The sequence below is a fragment of the Pezoporus wallicus genome, unplaced genomic scaffold (genome assembly GCF_028554395.1).
Source record: "Pezoporus wallicus isolate ANWC-B61680 ecotype Strahan unplaced genomic scaffold, APGP_CSIRO_Pwel_v1 contig_4710, whole genome shotgun sequence".
NCBI lineage: Eukaryota > Metazoa > Chordata > Aves > Psittaciformes > Psittacidae > Pezoporus > Pezoporus wallicus.
The window spans coordinates 5,798,742-5,818,245 of record NW_026640647.1 but is presented as its reverse complement, the minus strand read 5'-3'; the positions used below and the strand labels follow the sequence as shown (position 1 = coordinate 5,818,245).

Below are 19,504 nucleotides of genomic sequence, written 5' to 3'. Positions count from 1 at the left end.
GGGTAGGTCCCTCCAAAGTCTCACTGAGCAGATCTACACTCACAAATGCCACTCTTGCTCCAAGTCCAAGACATTTCCCATGGGAACACTGCTGTACCCCAGCAACAGGGCACGATTGAGCCTACAATTAATTATATGAACATGCAAAGGACATAGGAAGCTGCCATTCCAGTGCCAGCAGTTTCTAGTTAACCTCATGTTCCAAAATGTATTGCTATTCCAAAGAAAAAAATATAAGTAACGGCAGGAAAGGTGTTTATAAAAAACATGCCTCTCCACTGTTAGTCAGTAGCCTATTCATTAATGTTTGGAAATGATGGGAAATAACATCCTGCCTTCCACAGTAAGACAGAAATATGATGAAAATGTTTGTATGCATTGATTGAGCAAAGGAAAAACTTTTTCAAGCTGCCCTTCTGACTCCAGTGTATCAACAGTTTGTCCCCCCTGCCCCATGACTACATCTGACACCACCTCCCTGGCTTCTATCACGAGTTGAAAAGTGCTAGTCAGATTCCAAGATAAACCTGTCAATAGTGAGGCACAGACATTCACATTCTTCCCTACCTGCTTGGGTCAGCTGTTTGTCTGGGAGCAGCCCCTTGAAAAGCTTTTACTGAGGGAGAAAAGGGAAGGAGGATGCAGAGGGCATTTCAAACAGGAAGAAAATCAGGGAGGGGAACCCCACAAAGACTGCAAAGAGAAAATAAAATTAAAACCCCCACAAAAACTGTCCCCATCAGGTCCTCCCAACAACCTTCTTTATCAGAGGTTCATTGTCAATCAATTAGCCAAGGCAGCAGGGGTCTGCAGGAAGGGGGGTAGCTCCAGAGACAATGGTCTGCCCTGTTGTATTACTATTTAATCACTTTTCCTAAATAAATAAAGCAGCCCTGAGGTGCTGTCATGTCAAGGGAATTTATAACAAAAAAACCCTTCATTTTTCATTGGTCATTACTTTTCCTTCCCTCCCACCCCTGCAGGACTGGAGAGGGTTATTACTGTAGCCTTAAGTTCCATCTTTGTGTTGCTTGCCTTTGATTCCCACTCGGACCTTGCCACTTTCTGGCACTAATTTGTCAGGCCGAACAAAGGAGGGATTTGTACCTCCTGTAAGGTCTCAATTAGGAAAGGCTTCTGCTGTATTATGTGCCATTGGGACAGGACACAAAGACGGTAATTACAGGAATTTGCACTAAATGGCTGAAGAATTCACAGCAAAACTTTTCTTCCTCCCCCCTCCTCATCCTTTTCCAAGCTCACCCCTCCCAGCAGCCCTGGGGAAAACCGCTCTCAATGCCTGCAAGATGTAATTACCAACAGCAGGCCCCTTAGGTTAAACAGCAGCCCATGCCAGGGGGAGCAGAGCAAACTGCCTGCAGGGAGCAAGGTACAAGGAGAGTCTCAGCTTTCTGGTGTGCCTCCAAAGGCTCCTCACACAAACTTTTCTGAGCCAGACGAGTTTCCCCAGTTTCTCCCAGCTGTAATTGCAATTCTTCATTTCTTTGCACCGTGGTAACAGCTACAAGTTCCAGGCAACTCTCAAAGACCAGCTTGAAGGGTCTCACACAGATGGCAAAGGGTCCAAAACCACAGGAAGTGCTCTGCATCCCCACCCTCAGGTGCAGGGAATCCCAGTGGCCGGCTCCTCACAGCCTCCCCACCATCACATTTCTTTGCACAAGTGTTTGTTCAGTTTTGCAGCCTAAAAGGAGGCCACGGGAGCACCGGGGATGCCTCACGTGTGTCAGGAAACCATGCAACCCTCACACGGCCAGAGCAGCTTACTTCTGTGGGACACGCATGAGTGTGTGCAGATCAATCATCCCATGTTTGGGAGAGGAAATCCATCCTTTCCCACAGAAAAGTCTCCTCCCATACTACATAATGCAAGACTAAAACCTCTTTCATATTGAGCACATGCATTTTGTTCCCATCCCAGGGCCTGATCCTATTTTTGACGAGGGCACTGGAAATGCTCACTTGAAACTCTCCTGGACCTCAGTAAAAGGCAAAATTATGATTTTTTTTTCCTCTCCTGAGCTTAATAAAAGAAATTAGGAGACAGGGTTAAAGTTTCAACATTGTCTGGGACATTCCCTTAAAATTAGGCTGTTAATTCCACTGCCCTCTTGAGTTTCATAAAGCTCTCTACTAGGTAACACACTCGGCTAGATCCATCTTGGGCATATATATTTGACCCATTCCCAGAGTCTTCCTCCAGTTTTCACTCTCACAACTATCCTTAAAAGTAAGACATGACCATTGTCCAAAAGTGTTCAGGTAACGAGGGTTATCACAGGACCCAGGCACCTTCAGTGTCAGCAGTAGTTTGCCACATAACTACTCCCAGAACAAAAACAATGTGCAGTCACACAAAGAACATGTACCCAAGAACAGAACTTAGTTCAGGCAGAAGCCCAAATGTTGTGACCAAATCACTAACTGCAGTGAGGACAATCTTCATGATGCTTCATGACAGCAGGTGTGTGCCATGCACTGAAGACGTGTCCAGGAACACTGCCCATGGGTGACTACTAGACAGGGACAAACCCAGCTGCACCCACAGCAAGTTCCAAGGACAACCCAGTACTTCTGGGGCTCAGGTCTTCTGTGGAAGGGATTCAGGCCAGCCAGCAGGTCCTGGACCCTCCCCCCTTCCCCCAGAGCCATGCATGGCTCCAGAGCAACAGGAGACCTCCACATCAGACCCCTGCCCCAGAGCAGAGTGGGGAAGAGGCAGGACCCTCATAGCTCCCATAACAAAAGAGGAAAACCCTCCAGAAAAGTTGTTTCTGATAAAACTGACAACTTCTGAGTGCAACTAAAGCCATGGAGTACAGCTTAAGCACAAAGCATCCAGATTTGTCCCACAATGTTACCCTTGCTAAAGTAAAAGGACTATGTATCCACATGGGTCCCCTCTATTTTCACTTCATTCCCAAACTGGGTAAAATCATGATGGAGCCTAGGACTAGAGTCAGCAGTCAAATGAACCGAGATTTTCAATTCGATGCAGAGGCTTAAGGTCATGTTTTCATCCCTGCCTCAAGGGAAGAACCAAGCAGATGAGCTTATTTTGTTACATTATGTTCCTCAGTGCTGGAACACAAGTTGCCAAATGACAATGTTTCAGGGAAGCATAAATGCTTTGAGGAATCTCCTCAGAAGGCCCAGATCTGAAACTGAGTTCAAAAAATTACCTGGAGACGTACTAATAAAAAGAAGCAAAAGCGCTCAGAGTTGGAAAGTTGCATCATGTCCAGAATTCAAATCTCTTGGATTCTGGACCACCTTTCCACTGTCCTGAATCAAGAAAACAGCTGAGCCACCCTGTAAGGCAGCCCTAGCCCATGTAGTGCTGTATGTGCAAAGAAAGCCTAACACACCAAAGTATTTATGGCCACAGTGAGATGCAGGGATCAGCTGTGTGCTGCTAAAACACATACATGCTCTTCTGAGTGATTTCCTTTTTGTGCAGAAGGGGAGTGGGTGCAGGTGCTGCAGCCTGCTTGCTTACCTGCACACTTGAAGCTCTGAACTGTGAGCCCTCTCTCTAGAGACAGCGTGGTCAGGATGCTCAGGAAGCTGGTGGTCACAGACTGGCGCTTGCTCTTCCTAAGATCATTTCCAAAGGGGCGATCTCCAGGTTTGTTCCGAAGCGTGACCTGTGGGTTCTGAGTTAAACTTCTAGTAGCATTGGCTGCTGCTCTCAGTGCCTCCATCCACTCCTGGGCCCTCTGACGGGTCTCTGCCCGCAGGCGGAGGACATCCTGGGGAAAAATGACCTGAAAGCAAGAGTCACAGCCATCCTGAGTATCTGTCTGGACTGACAGGCACACATCCACATTGTAGCTCAGCAGAGGATCTTCATCCAGCCTACCCGGTTGAAATGCCATGAGATAAGACCTGTTCAAGACAAAAGTAAATGCCTTCCAGTTATTCTGGATGGTCAACCTATACAGAGTCCCTGATTTGAGGATATTTTGGTAGTCTTTAGTGTTTTCAGTCAAATTCATGGATAGGAAGAGCTCCACAGGCTTCTCTAACAATCCATTGGTCTTGGAAAGGTCACTGTTATTTTCAGGCTTTGGCACATTCTCCAGTTTCTCCTGTGGTCTTGTGAAAACAGGCACAGAAGCACGTACCAATTCCCAGAGTTTCTGTCCCCAGTCCAAAGCCTCCCATGAGGACTCCGCCTTCAGCTGTAGCTGCGAGTTGTCTGACAGGACAGCATCCACCACTTTGGTTTCAATGCAACCACTGACAGTGACCCTTTGAAAATGCATGAGTGGATACACGCTGGGAAGAGTCTGGTTGCCACTGCTGTCCAAGCAATAGAGGTACAGTTTGTACGGGGAGAGCTCAGCGTAACAGGTTTGCCAGTAGCTGTCGCTGCCTCTTCTAATTTCTAAGTATCCCTTCTTCAGAATATTTGGGAACATTGGCTTGTGTTCTAGAGGAAACAAAATGAGAATGTTACCATTAGTTCTTTTTAATTAGTCGTTTCAAACTGCTATGTCATTCTGGCTTATACATCTTTCCTACGCATACATGATGTACCTGGAGGATAGGACCACAGAAATAGCATTCACCCAATAGGTTATAATTATCCAACACAAGCACTGACTACATTTGAACAAACGAGAATACAGCACTATTTTATCCAGAGGTACCAAAATACTTTACAAAAAAGGCGACAGGGAAAGAGAGGGACAGAGAACCAAAGCCATTTTCCTGAGATTATCCAGAACAGCGACAGAGCAACAAAACTCTCCAACTCTCCCAGAACCTAGTCCAGAAGAGTACAGCATTATCAAGTAATTTCTTGCCAACTAAAATAGATTTCAACAGTGAGAAACACGTGCAAATGAAAACAACACCTTCCCCTTCTGCCCCACTCTTTCCCAGGCTCAACTTTGTGCTTTCACAAACACCACCTCTACCTCCCCTCTGTCCCAAGCAGCATAGGTGGAAGAGGAATGAGGGGTCATGGTCAGTTCCTCTGGCTGCTCCTTCCTCCTCACTCTTTTCCCCTGTTCCAGTGTGGGTCCTCTCCAGGGGCTGCAGTCCTTCAGGATAAACTCCTTCTCAGGAGCACTCCATGGTCATAGCTCTGTTCAGGAAATCTCCACCTTCTCCAGTATGGGGTCCTGGATGGAGCTGCAGGAAGATACCTGCTCCACCATGTTCTCCCCCCAGGTTCCAGGGAATCCCTGCCTGTGGGCCACTGGCTGGAACAGCACCCAGGCACTGCTTCTGGACTTAGCCAGGACACAGGGAATGGAGAACTGTGCCCAACAACTGCAGTTTCTTACCACATTTCAGCACGATCCAGAACCAGAACATTTTGCACAGCTCCATTTAATAGAGAGGAGCTTTGCTGATTTATGAGAATCAGGCTCAGGACCAGCAGATATGACCAAGAATGAAAAGTCAGAGGCTGCCCAGTCTCAAACACATGCGTCTAAGCATCTCAGCACTGCAGGTGCTTCAGAGCAGACCCTTTCACAAACCTTGGCTCAAGACAAAGCCGAGGGTAATTCTCTTTGTCCCCAGAAAACCAACCATACATGAATCACTCTGGCCACCAAAGTGATACAGACTTAGAAAGAATTACCTAATGCTTTCCCGAGTTTTAAAAAAGGTTTCCGTACAAAATTTGTTCCAATCTCATTTGCACCACTTCAGCCACATGCAGACATTGTATTTTCACCTTGGGCTGGACATGCAGCTCTATGCCATTTTTGTTGGTCCCCATATAAATTCAGTGGCATTCAATTGTTTAACACTGACTTTAACACTTGGCACCCCAAAACCACATGTCCTTGAGGAACAATTCTTGCTCCCGTTTGACTTTTACTTCATCTTTACAGTGGGGGTACCTCTGATGGGTCTTGACTTGCAAACAGTGCCAGAATTAACAGACACAAGTGAAGAGGTTTCTGCCTCCAGCTGTCCATCTCCCTTGGAGACCGCTATTCCTGACGCAGGAGCAAGGCAGCCACCTGGGAACAGCTCCTCATCCACTGCCAGGCACAATTAGGTCAAAACGAAATCAGCATCAATTGACCTTAACACACAGCAGCATCACAAACCGCAGCAATACAGGAGCTGTTTCACTCATGGTTTCTGCCCTCAGGCTGACAACCTTTGAAAGATGGATAGGGGAGACAGCTGGAGGCACAAAATATTTTCAACATCTCAGCTTAACCAGTTACCACTCACGTTAACAGGTCACACTCTTAACAAGTTTATCACCTCCAAGTATACCTAGGGTGTCTTCCTCGCAGAGATAAGAGAACAGAAGCATCTGGGCTTGACCGAAGCTTGAAAACAAAGAGCCAAAGATGAACATGTACAGAAGTTACTGCTACCCCATCTGTATTGGGTTTCCCAGCTAACATGGCCAGGACTGCTGGTCAAGCTGTTGTCACTACTGCTGGCTAATAGGCGAGTCTGTCTACACTCCCAGGGGCACAAGGAGAGTCAGGGACTATGAATATCTGAGGGACTTAGTTACTTTCCCTCAGTATGAGGGGGACAGTTGGTATCAGAAGTAATGGCTTCTGATACCAGCTGGTGAGAAAGCAGAACTTAGGCTGTAACCTACAGTCTAAGGAGATGCTCCCATCCTTGGCTGAAAGCATTGCTGCAGTTGGTTGCAAGACTTTCACGTATGAGCAGGAGGAAGATTCAGAACAGCAACTGTGTAAGAGCTCTGGCTAGCTCTTCAATGAAGACCAACTTTAAGGATGTATAAGGAGTAAGTAAACAAGCTTCAGTTAAACTTTATGAACATGCATGAGAATTAATTGCCTGATACACTTAATGTGAGTATGCAAACCTCAAGGAGGTTAAAAAACAGGGGAAGGATGCTACCTCCCATCCACACTAACAAAAAGGATGCACCCAGATTTCATTTTTCCAGCTCAGCCTCAGTTTCCCCACATCACCCACATACTCAGAACAGAGCCCACATTTAACACTGTGTTTAAAGCACTCTACACTTCATCCACAAAAATTTACTGCAGATATGACTGAAACCGTAACAGCAGTTAAAAATTTGCTACTTTGGCACTAGGTCTGAAAAGGTAGAAAAGAAATCAATGTAACCACATCTTGCAGACAAATAAGCTACTCAAGAGTATTTCAGCTAAATATGAAAACTGAAAGCCTAATCTAAAACTCAAAATGGTAGAGAAAAAGCACACTTTCGTAGCCCAAATGGATAGATACACATGCACGCTCACACACTAAAAGAGAACTAATTTTGTTCATCGTACATCTCTGGCCCTGACATTCATTAGTATTTCTGCTGTAACTCAAAAGCCATTAATTTCTCTGAAACCCACACTAATCCCTTTGTAGTGCAGATAATGGGCAGCCATTCTAGAGTCATCTTCCTTTTCTATTAATCCAATCAGGGAGGCAGTGCTTCTGCGGCTCCAACTGCAATCTCTCTCACTTCCATCAAGTACAGATGACAGTTCAAGCTTCTTGATAATAAGACAACTCATAACCTTCCCCCAGCCTCCTTCATCTGCCCACAGGTTTGCTTGTATTTTGTTGAGTTAGAGAAAGGTTATCTCTCCCTGCCTTTCACAGAGGCAGCCCTGTCTCCCTCCTTTGCCCCACTCCTTCCCTTCAAAGCTCCCATGAATCAGCTCCACTGGATCTCGCACTAACTGGGACAGAACCAGAAGCCAACTTGATTAAAATTAAATGCCTCGTATTGTTTCGGTCAGAGCAATAGATGCTGGCAGAGACAGGTTGAATCCATATGCTACACATACACACACTTTACAACCCGCTGCTCCTTTATCTCCTCGACATGCAATGTGCCAGATAATACCTTTCCACTCAGAGAGCAAATGTTACCATCGCTCCCATCAGCCTTCCAAACAGAAACTGCATCTCTTTTCCTCCCTACAGAGACAGGAGAGTAAATTGAGGAAGAGTGAAAAAACGGAAATAATGACAGCAAATAGCCCACGCCTGAGCCATTTGGAGTTACAGTTTCAAGGGAACAGGGGGAAAAAAGCAGAAAGCAGAGGGAAGCAAAGAAAGACTCAGCAGCCAGGGACAGGGCAGCATCTTCCTCAATGTTTCTCCTCTCCTTTGAGGACTGCCCACTTGTCCAGCCAGGAACTATGCACAGAGGACACACCAACCCCTCTCCACACTGGGGGCTGTTGGTGCAACCAGCACCCCAGGAGAGAGTCCAAATGTCTCAGCATGTCCAGAAGATACATGCTCCTGAAAAACTGACTGTACTTTCATCCCCATTAGTATGGCAGGAAAACTTGAGCTGCTTTCCAACACTGAAACATTTCTGATGGCAGTAATACCAAGTAACGTGGAAAAGAGCAGAAGCAGAGATGCCTACTTTCTGAGGGTTTGTCTCTTGAGGTGGCACTCTTCTCTGGATTCTCTAGTAATTGATGAGCATGCGTTACAGAGTTCTTATCAATGGTCCTCCAATTTGATCTCCATAGAAGTTAGGTTTCACATAGAACCTCTGGGACTTAAAATCCTCTCCAATTGGTCTGGGCTAATCACAGGCTTGATGGGGTTTGCTAGATCAGGGGCAAATTGTGCCTCAGCCAGTGTGATTCAGATCTACAGTGTCCTGTAAATGACTGTAAAAATACAGTCTTTTCTTCCCACTTATTTGCCCATCTGGTTCTGCAGGTATTTCTCTTTCAAGCAAGTATATCTGATTCCACTTGGTCCCAAAATAACGGCATTCATATTTAGCCACAGATTTCCAGCAGATTTTAGCCAGGTCTGGCTTCCCCAAATGCCATCTCTTTTCAAGGGACCAGTACAGCAGTGGGACTTGTAACCAGGTAGCTGTTTGCATTAATTTATATAAAGAAACGGCATCTCTCCCCACCATATGGGAATTCACTCTATTATCTTCCTTAAGCTTAGGGAAAGAAAAACCTTCTTTGAAAATGTTAAACTTGCAAGCTCTTCATTTTAGATTTATGCATTGCTAGTGAGACTGGCTTTGCTGTTTACCAAAAATAAGCTCCTCACTGAATGAACTGCTGAAACAGATGGCTAAAGAACCTCAACAATTTATTCCTTAATAAATTATATAGTCTTTCCCTTCAGGTGTGGCATTGTATGAGAAATACATGAGAAACTCTGCTGATGTCTACAGGATCCTGGCTGCCCAGCCACTCCATCCAATCCTTTTTGCTCCTCCGCAGCAAATGGAACACTTGTATAGTGTGCATACTGACACAGAGCCTGTGTGAAGGGGGGCTATAAAGAAGGAGGCTGGATTCAAAGTGCAGGACCAGCCCAGAACAGGACTCAATTCTGGCAGAAACAGAAGTATAATGAGTTGAAAGAGATCGTTACTTACTACCAGTTAGGAGATGCAGGAAGCAGCAGTACTTGCAGAAGAAGTGAGAATATCAAATAAGGATAGATTTGCTGATGTTTTTATAAATTCACTTAATTCAGCTTTAAAAAGTTGGAAGAAAGGGTATGAGAGCTGGCTGACACCACTAAGGGAATGATAGCAACTAACCTGCAAATTCAGTTATGAAAGTCATCACAACATCACTGGAAGCAATCAGCACTGCCCTAGGAGATGAAATCTGTTCATTAACTTTATGGAGTATTATAATTTTGGAGCAAAAATCTCCATAAAGAATAACCCTCCCAGCCAGAAGAGCTTCACAACCAAACTCATCAGCGCCGTTTACTTTAATCCTCCTGCTCTGTGAATTTACCCACTGTATTTATATGTGAGGCCCTGCCATCACCTCCCTCTGCACTCCACCCTGCATCCTCCACAGCCTCCCAGGCAAGGGAGTGGAGCAGGTCACGTTTCCACTGGAGGAGGTAGCTGCCCAGTCTAACCCCCTCCACTGCTACTGTTGCTCTCTGCCAGCTCCTCATGGCCCTTGTAGCTCAAAGGATGCCCAAGCCCAAGGAGCAATCAGGAGTGAGCCTGCAGGGAACAAGTGCTGAACACCCTGACTTAGCCAGGGGGGTTAGCATCATCCAGCAGATGAGTTGAAGTCTAAATTATACTCTCATTTCATGCTGGGCAAAGTGCCTCACCTCTCTTTGTCCCTGCTCACCCTCCCTATCCTTACTGTGTGGTGTATTCAAACTCATGAGAGAAGGGACTTCTTGCTAGGTGTGCAGACAGTCCCTGGCACTTACAGATCTCCGCAGTGAAGGGCATCCCACTCGCATTCTATTTTAAATAACATTTTTGCCTCCTCAAATCTTGATAGGCCCCAAATCTCTGTGATACAGTTACCTTTTCCTTGACTACCTTTTAATGCTGAAAACAAACTGGCCACAGGGTGGAGTGGGGGTTGGAACAGGGACATCAGTTCTCCAACTGGCCTGATACCTCTTGGATTATTTCCAAGTGGTTTGAGGCTTCCTGCTCTCCACAGGGGAAGGTGCAGAAGTGTTGTTTCCACACATCTGCCTCTCAGCACCATTATCTTCTGCGTAACACCACAGACCTATAATGGTCTGCCATCCCAGTGGCAATTAATGGCCTTGGTCTGCCCTGATCGTGTAGCTTCTTACACACCACAAAGAACAGTGCTACAGGGGTGTTCTACAGAATCACAAATGGCAATTAGGCTTCAGAGACCTCCCTGGCTAGTACCAGCCACCATTACTGAAGCTGAAGGTGAGGATAGCTGGCAAACAAACACCCTGACATAAAGCCTGTGTGGTCATCAGAGTAAGAGAAAGCAGCACTGTAAAATGATTCCTCAGAACGCAAAGCTCACCCCCAGTCCCCAACCTGTTAATCAGTGGTGTGTTGAATACAGATTTAGGTGCCTTACCTCTATAAAAACACACAAGTATGTATCAGAGCTATATGAAGAGAAGCCAAGCCTTGCTTGAAACATCCCCTGCACAAACTCTGAGTACAAGATCATACCCCGAAAGGGTCCCAGCCAGTTGAAAAAAGATGTGAAGAGAGGAGGGGAAAGACATTTTGTTAAACCAGTCTGCCAAAGGAAGATGGTGAAATCCTGGTCTCAATCAGGCACAGCAGAATTTGGGCCCGTTGGCCAGTTTTAAGACAGTCACCTTTCTAAGATATGTCTGTTTTGCCACAGTGCTGCACAATCCTGTAGGCTCAGCTTCCTGACAGAACATACTGCCAAAATCAATAGGGCTGGTGAAGTACCGCCATGGCTGCTGTCAGAGAGGGGCACAAGTTACCAGCCTTCTGCAGCAAGGACAGTGTGTCACTGGGCAGGTGCTCAGCACAAATGACAGTTTCCCACACGGGCATGGTAGGCAAACAGAACAGCCATCCAGGAAAAGTACCATAGCACCCACACTCTCAGAAGTGGCTGTGTTTGAATGAAAACATCCACACTCATACGTTGTGTTTTAATGATCTAAGCAAGCTTTTGCTGGATACTACAGAAGCTGCATTCTCCCTTTGTTTGCAAGGCCACATGCCCAGAAATACAGAAGCCCGACTTGAATTTGGTTACAACTTCCGTCCTTGCTAGGTCCACTTCCCGCCTGACACTGCTCTGCAGCCCAAACAGTGCTCATTTCTAGCACACTAGCTGTTCTGCCAGCAGGCCTACGCAGATACTGCCCCAAAAGGCACAGCTTCTTTTGAGATCCTTTTCTTTCACAGCACATGGAAAAGATCCAGTTTAATTTTATTTGTATTATAAAAAAGCAAGCAGCAGGAACAGATAAGCTCACAGTAATAAATATACTATGAAGATAAGGAAAAAAAACCTGTTAAGAGCTAATCTATGCAGCAACTCGGCCATCCTCGGAGGACTGGGAGACCTCTGCAGGCTCCAGAGGGAAGTCCACTGCAGTGAGGACTGACAGGAGCGGCTGAAGTTGCACTCACTGTCTCATATGCATCCATTTAATCTGCATTAAAGCCCTGGAAAGGGGTGTTGCCACAGGCTGTCGCCACTGTGATCCCTTCAACCACTGCCGTAGCTTGCAGCCAACCTTAAAATCCATTTTTCCAGTCTTTCGTGGAGAACGATTACCAGTCCCAGATACACACACTTGCAACGCCTGCTTTCTTGCTTTTGCTTTTCTCTTTTCAGCTCAGCTCACAGCAGCAAACTTTATAGCAGCCTCTTTTGTAAACACAGAGGGAAGAAATACCACAGTTACCTTCTAAGACCTGCACAGCAGCTGAACAGGTTACGGAAACAGGTTAAAAGAGTGCATTTTCAGAGCACAGAAGTTCTCTTTCCTCAAGGATGGTACCCCTGCCTTCAAACATCCCATGCAGAAAGGCTCTTGGAAGGCACGCAGCAAGCACTGACAAATGCCTTGTACCTTCACAAAAGGCAATAGAAGAAATGTGGCTGAGCCCTTCAGAGGTCCTGACTGCTGATGGGCTGTAGGCGAGTACTGGGGGAGGTTCTTCAGTCACTCTTACTAATCCATTTTTCCCTTTTTCAGTTCACCTCAGATGAGCTAGAAGGTACCTGACACTATTGCAGACAGTCTAAACCCAAGAGCTTTCTTCACTGAAACCTGTCAATTTCTGTTTTTCTTGAGAGTGCTGATATTGCTATACTTCACAAAACTACTTTCGAGATGTGAGGTCTTCACAGTTACAACTTGCAACTACAAACTGTTCAACATGAAAGCATAACGATAAAGAGCGTATCACACTCTAACACAGTTTGTTCACTTTTTCTGTATGAAGAAAAACTTCACTGGGTTAACTGCATTTAAAAAGTGTAAGTGCCTGCTGAAGGGCTGGGAAGAGTACAAGTGAACTTCACTGCTACTACCAAAGCAGCACGCCTTGGGTACTCACTGTGATAGGGACTGCCTGGACACAGCTAAGCTTAAGGAATCAATTAATTGCTGTTTTAAGCCAAGTGGACTGGACCAGCTGAAGTGGGAGCCAGGGTTGAAAGGCATACAGAAATGTTACGTGTTAAGTTAAACCCATGAGATGCCCAGGATACAGCTGGCAAGCCCTGAGAGCTCTGTCTTCAGGCTTCTAGGCGTGTTCCTGTTCTGCATCCCTTCCACGAGAAGGGCAGAGACCCCACTCTACAAGAAGCAATGTATCTCCCTGAACAAAAATAGCAGCAAGTATACTTATCAACCAAGAGAACCCTTCTCTGGGATAAAGCAACTACGTCACAATATAACACAGTAACTTACAGGGTTTTGTAGGTATATATACATTCATATACCTACACATTATGTAGGCACCTGCTTTTCATTCTCCAGAATAGCTGACTTATCTGGAAAACCTAACTCAAAAGGCATGTTTTAACCCTGAACAGGCTACCTATTCATAACTGGAGTCATTCCACCATACATGCAAACACGCTTGCTTTCACAACCCTTTGATTTAGAAATACCTTTGTTAAGTCCTGCCTTCATTTAGATTATAAAAATGTTGGTGGCACTGGCTGCTTTTCTTTTCCATAAGCGCCCAGTGCATTTCTGGCATCTACAAAATAAATCATGGACACAGAGACACTGGGTTAGTGTTTCCGAAGCCCTGAGCACAAAATCTTCCAGCGCAGCGCTTGAGAAAGGAAAAGGAAGAAGAATCGCTTGCTGAAACACCGCTTCATACTGCCCACTGGAGACGCCTGCCTCCATCTGATAACAAGACTTCCTGTAGCCCATACAAAGCTGGCAGAGATGCCTTAATATTGACAAGCACAAATTGCATGCTTGAGTTTTTGTTAATTGTTTATAGACTGAACAGCCAGCATTTCTTAAAGAAACAGAGCAGAGGTCTCAGGCCTCACAGTAAAGCTTTGTATGCCCCTTTTTAGTGGGCACTCTAACTAAAAACTGACTTTGTTTGGATTTGACATTCTCCCATTAGCTTTAGCATTCAAAGTTTTTTTTTAGTTTGGGAACATCAGGTAAGGAAAAGGTCAGAAATACATAACATCTTTTTCTTTTCCTGAGTCAAACTGAACAAAATAGAAGCAAAAAGTAAACCATGCTTAGTTTTTAAACCACAAAACAGAAGACTGGTTTAAAAACTGATCCTTAGGCAGACAAGCAGACAGAGCTACACCAAAGACAACAGAACTGTGCTGGCTGCTGTCCTCTTAAGAGCTACCTCACAGCTGTCTGCTCTGGGGGGGCTGTCTGGTTTTATGTAAACACCCAGCTCCTCTTTCAAGATAAATATCAGAAACAAATAGGAAAGTCCTCATATCAAGAGGAACAATAAAGCACCAGCACGAACCTGTGTTTCCTTGGATGTCCTCTCCCTTGGTTAGTGCCAGGTAAGAGAGCAGAGCGCAGTTATTGTCCTGACCGGGCGCAGGTGGCTGCTGCAGGGAGGTCCCCGTGAAGACCACTCCCCAGTTTACATGGCTGATATCAGAGCGTGACCTGTTGTGCCCTGGTTTGAATGTGGAGGCTTCCTCATTCTGCACCAGGATGTCGTTCACCGAGCGAGGCCTGTCTCTCCTCCGCTGGCAGATATGGAAGATGTTAAAAGATGTGGTCTCCCTTTCCCCTGCCCAAGCAAGGCTGTCAGCAGCTGTTCCCTTCTGCACCACACACTGGTCTTTGGCAGGGAATGCTGTCTGAGCTTTGGTTTCCAAGAGGCCATTTTTGCAGTGATCCCAGATGAGGGTACTTTTGGCTAAGGAGGCGACGTTCCTCAGGTTCCTGCTTTCTGTGATCTGGTCAAATACCTCGTGCCCAACCAGTTCGGGGACCTCATGCACGCCGTACACCTCAGAGGGCTGCACAGTCTTTTCAAGCTTTGTATCAAAACTATTGAAAAAGTCTTCAGTCACTTCCAAGGCAGGGCTAATGTCATCAACTTCAAGAGCCTCCATATCCTGTGCTGCCAGTGGGCACAAGGTGTTGCGATGCTGTAAGAAGATAACACATCAATATCCAGACAAAGAGCTGTTTCTCATCTGTCCTTGGCACACCATTAACTTAGAGGTGGTGGGGCAAATACATTCACCAGTTACAGTCCTTAGTAGCAGAAAGGAACCAAATCAATCTGCCTTCAGATGGAAGACTTGAGTCAAGTGGGCTACTGTCCTTCTAAGAAATAAGCTTCAGTACCTGTAAAGCAAAGCAAAACATCACATCAGTAAGGGCCTTTTCCCAGATGAATACATTTAATCACATCACTCTTTTCAGTCACAGTCCCTTTGATTTTAATTCCTTCTTCATTTGGCACCAACATTATTGTGTATGAACAACCCCTCTGCGGTTCCTGCTGTTCACTATGTGTGAACTCTGTGTATTATCACTTCTTGAACTGGAACCTGCAGACAGCAGGATGAGGCACCAGGTAGAGGGGAACCAAAGTGATGCCATTTATTAACCAAGCTTTAGGAAGCTGGACTGAGAGGTAGCACTGACTAGCACCACAAATGCAGCCACCTAGGGAATGCTTAGAACAGGTTCCCTTGGGGATGTAAGAAAAAGTTCTGTAATAAAGGGTTAGTAAAATAGGCCAACCAACCTCAAATAGTTTGCCTTTTTCTCCCAGATTGCTTGCACTCCCAATTTTAGGAGACCAACATGAGTTTTACAGTAGCTAGTTTTCCTACTTGTCTGCATAAACAGAACTATAGTATTTGCCTAATAAATCTATACTGTTAGGCTGCTGCAGAGCACCACACAGAGCCTCTCTCTCTCTCTCTCTAGAATATTGTCAGGAACCTAAGTGAAACCATTGCCCAGAAAGACAATGCATCTTACCAGCAAAACAAAATATACCATATCCTGTACTGTCATAAACCTGCAGATCTTTCCTTCCAAGCTACTGACACACTGGGCAAAACATAAGAGTGGCAAAGGGCTTTAAGTCTGAAACTACTGAGGAGCTGTACTGAACCACCTGAGCTTACATCTGTGAGGAGGATGGGTGGTTTCTATTCCCTGTTGTGCAATAAATAACGTGGGGCTCTCATAACTGATTTCTGTCACACCAAGCCTGATGCCTTCTAACCTCTCCCTGCTGAAGCTCCATCCACAGTGCTGCCAGGTTCGAGGGACGTGCACAGTAGGTATGGTTAAACTGGGGAAAACAGTCAAATGTGTCCAAGTTCTTGGCACCTGGAGACTGGGCATTCATGCTAGCAGGAAAACGGCTCCCATGGCTGCTAGAAGAAATCACAATACCTAGAGCTTGTACACGCAGAACAGTCTATACATCAGAGATCTACATCCCAGTTTTGAACACATCAGCTCAAGTCCTAGGAGCAGCAAAGCAATATTAGCTCAGAGTTCTGCCTAGATTCATCCTCTCTTAACAGAACTAATTAGCCTGGGCAGGGCTGATAATTAGCAGCTCATTAGCTTTCGAATGCTGCTGAAGTGCTACCAGGACCCATGAAGATTTACACTTAGCAGGAAAAAACATCTATTAAACAGCATCAAACACAGATAATACTTCTATTTAAGGTTCTTCCTTTTAATCCAGAACAGTCTATTTGCCAAACTTCTATCAGCAAAGTCATTTAAACAGGCACGCTTTCCTATAGCAAGCCAGAGGGACAAAGGAGGCCAGCAGCTCCTCCAAGAAGAGGGACACAGAATCCCATAGCACAATCCAACCCCTTCTGCAATCACCATCTGTCTTTCTCCCATCCCTGCTTCAGTTGTGACAGCCGTGACACAGTCGGGTTCAAAAGCAGCAGCTCATTCTCCCTCCTAACAAACAGATCAGCAGTTCAGTCCACAAACACAATCCAAGCAAATAACTTCTAAAAACCATAAAAAAATCACATACATAACTCTGGAAACATCAAGTTTTTACAGTGGGATCTTTCCCCCCTTATCTCGTTGCAAGGATTCACTTCACCAACCTCTTAGTGAACCACAACTAGGATCAGCTTTGAAAAGTCAGCAGAGTAAGACACTGAAGGCAGAGCCAGAACCATAACCAGTGGGGGGAACAAAACAGATCTGGAGCGATTTCAAATCAGAGCAGTATGGGAACAGACTCTTTGCAAAGCTGTGCAACTGTGCCAGATGATGGCAGTGAGAAACAGCCATCCTGGGCACACCTGTGTTGTCAGCTTAATGGAGCAGGGAGTTCACTCTCGAAGCTCATTCTTGCCAGTAACCCCAGAACAGTGTTCTTATCCCTGGCACCTTAGACCTTGGTAGCTCTAGAACAGACTAACGGACATGTAAACAGTCCACTTATTCTACATCCTTCTATGATATGTCTTTACAGCAAAACTGATATTTTAAAGTTGCAAAACTGCAGCAGGCATTCACTCAAACAAAACAAGCACTAACACAATCATATACCAACAGTGAAAGCTACAGGCTGGCCCATTCAAAGATGCTGTTTCACCGGAGTTGGCAGAGAATACAGCTTTGCTATCACTCAAACGACTGGAGCAGCAATCACTCCAGAAGGGCTTGTGACATGCTACTGAATAACTTCAGGGGTAGCAGATGTAATGTTGCTCTGTTCTTTATTTTAAATCATTAGAAAAGGTGAAAAGCAAGGGGGAGAGAGGGGAAAGGGGAAGGATTTACACTTACATTTAACAGGTTTATTTCTAAATGCTGGAGGCTTCATGTGGCTGCATGTTTCTCTGGATCTTGTGAGTCTGGACCAATCCGGTGTCATGCAACGAAGCGTAGTGATGTCTAACTGACCTCATATCCAGTAAGATGCTGAATCATAAGGTCATGAGAAGATTACAGGCCCCTGCATCACACAGTTCACAAACTGCAGCACTCATACCTTTCAAACTAGTCTGTTTGCTCTGCTCGATACAGATGTGAAAGGTGATCTCAATGGAGATGGGCTCAATTCCCTCCTACATTGCCAAGAAACTCCTTAGATCAAAGAAAGAGTTGTGTCAGTAATTCCCACAGGCACTGGGATTCTGCAATCACATATCCTCCATAAACAATTTGGCATTTTCTGACAGTGGCACACAACAAAAATTCAATTCAGGCTTCTGCACAGATTTGGTGCCAAATGAAAGCAAACTTTGATATGTCAGTAAACAGCTCCATCGGAATCCCCTCCAGGACTGGAACTCAATTCCTTCACATGACAGGGAAAAAAAAAGTCAAATAGGATAGGATGAACTCCTTTTAAACTGCTATAAAATGTATTGCCTTAGGTATGTTACTTGGAAACACCTGAAATTTTCCGAAAACATTCAGCTTAAAACAGTGAATAGGACAGGAAGAGAGAAGCATCAGCGCAAACTCTTAGAGACTGCCAAAGCTATACGCAACTCTAAGCAGGGATTTTTTTTATGGGAAGCAGTCATCTATTTGTTCATCTAGGCCCCTACTCTTACTAGAAAAAAAGGTAAAGGAACATGGTGCATTGTACTTAGCAAAAACTGCTGGACACAGGGATTGCAGCAGTTGAAAAACATGTTCTTCTAATGTCTGCTTAGCGCAGATACAGCACTCATCTGTGATCGTGCAGCAGTCAGATAATTAGTCTGTACTTACGAGTAAATCTTTACTCTCATGAGCTTATAGTGGCCATGTTACTCATATGGCTGAGTTGAAGAGCAAGGACTGCTGGTCATGCCACGTGAGACATAGAACTTCAGTTTACTTCCCTTACAGAAACCACGAGGACTTAACCTAGGTGACAGCACAGCCTGACAGCAAAGTCATGGATGACAAATGCCAAGGAATGTACAATGGAATCGATCATTTAACTCCCCGATGTGCTTTTCTGGACCCCCACAGGCCAGGAAAAATACCTGGCATTGCATGACGAAAGTTAAGAAGCATGGAAAAGCAAGGGTAGAAATCAATCTTGCAGGTGATACACACCATCACAACAGGCACTCGCTGTGTACCTCCAGCTTACACAGGATGCTCAAGACTGTTCATTGTAGCTCAGGAGAGAAAGCTAGAGCCAGCATCTGTTTAAGAACCAGTGACTGAAGAAATCTTTAGCCCACCCATTCATACAAAAAGTTTATACAAAAGAAGCAACTTTCAGTTCGGTTTCCTAAGGAAACAGGATTTATGCCACCATCCTGCCCATCTGCCAGTTATTCTCCTCTCTCTTGAGGTGTACAGGCAACTTCAACTAGATGTGACAAAGCAGAAGTGTCTTTGAAGATGCAGTTCTTGAACCACTGTTCAACCCTGGACAGGAAACAGGGCAAAGTCACCCTCCTGCTAAAGGAGAAGCAGGCAAAACTCAATCCCTTAACCTTTCTAAGAGGCCAGTGCTATCACATGGGTCTCTCCACAGCACAAGTGGCTAGTGTGAGATGGATCTAAAAGCACTGGGAAGCACAGGGGGAAAGCAGGAAGGATGAATAGGAGGCATCACACAGCTTGACAAGAAGTCTTGCTGGTTTTGGTGCTCACGAGACCTCCTCTCTTCAGTACACAGGTAACAGAGATGCATAAAACAATGAGTGCTACACATCAGATAAATAGGAACTTCCCCTTTTCTCTTGTATTTGGAGAGAGAATTAGAAAGGAACAATCGAAGATGATGGCAAGCAATGTGTTCAGAAGGAAAAGCATAAATGAG

The 19,504-nt window shown here is 45.3% G+C and overlaps 1 protein-coding gene across 4 annotated transcripts in view; it reads right to left on the bottom strand.

Moving 5' to 3' along the window:
* PLEKHM3 (pleckstrin homology domain containing M3) overlaps window positions 1-15,034 on the bottom strand; it is a 76,878-nt gene extending 61,844 nt beyond the window's left edge. Inside the window, exons 1-3 of one of the 4 annotated variants that reach the window (XM_057419840.1) lie at window positions 14,231-15,032; window positions 4,149-4,456; window positions 3,521-3,788 (exon numbers count right to left, since the gene is read on the bottom strand). In XM_057419840.1, coding sequence (XP_057275823.1) covers window positions 3,521-3,788; window positions 4,149-4,456; window positions 14,231-14,834 — 1,180 coding nt within the window. In that variant the 5' untranslated portion in view covers window positions 14,835-15,032. Of the gene's footprint in view, window positions 1-3,520; window positions 4,457-14,230 lie in introns of all 4 variants that reach the window. The other 3 variants (XM_057419838.1, XM_057419839.1, XM_057419836.1) reach the window with 3 other exon arrangements.
* Between the last annotated feature and the right edge of the window lie 4,470 nt (window positions 15,035-19,504).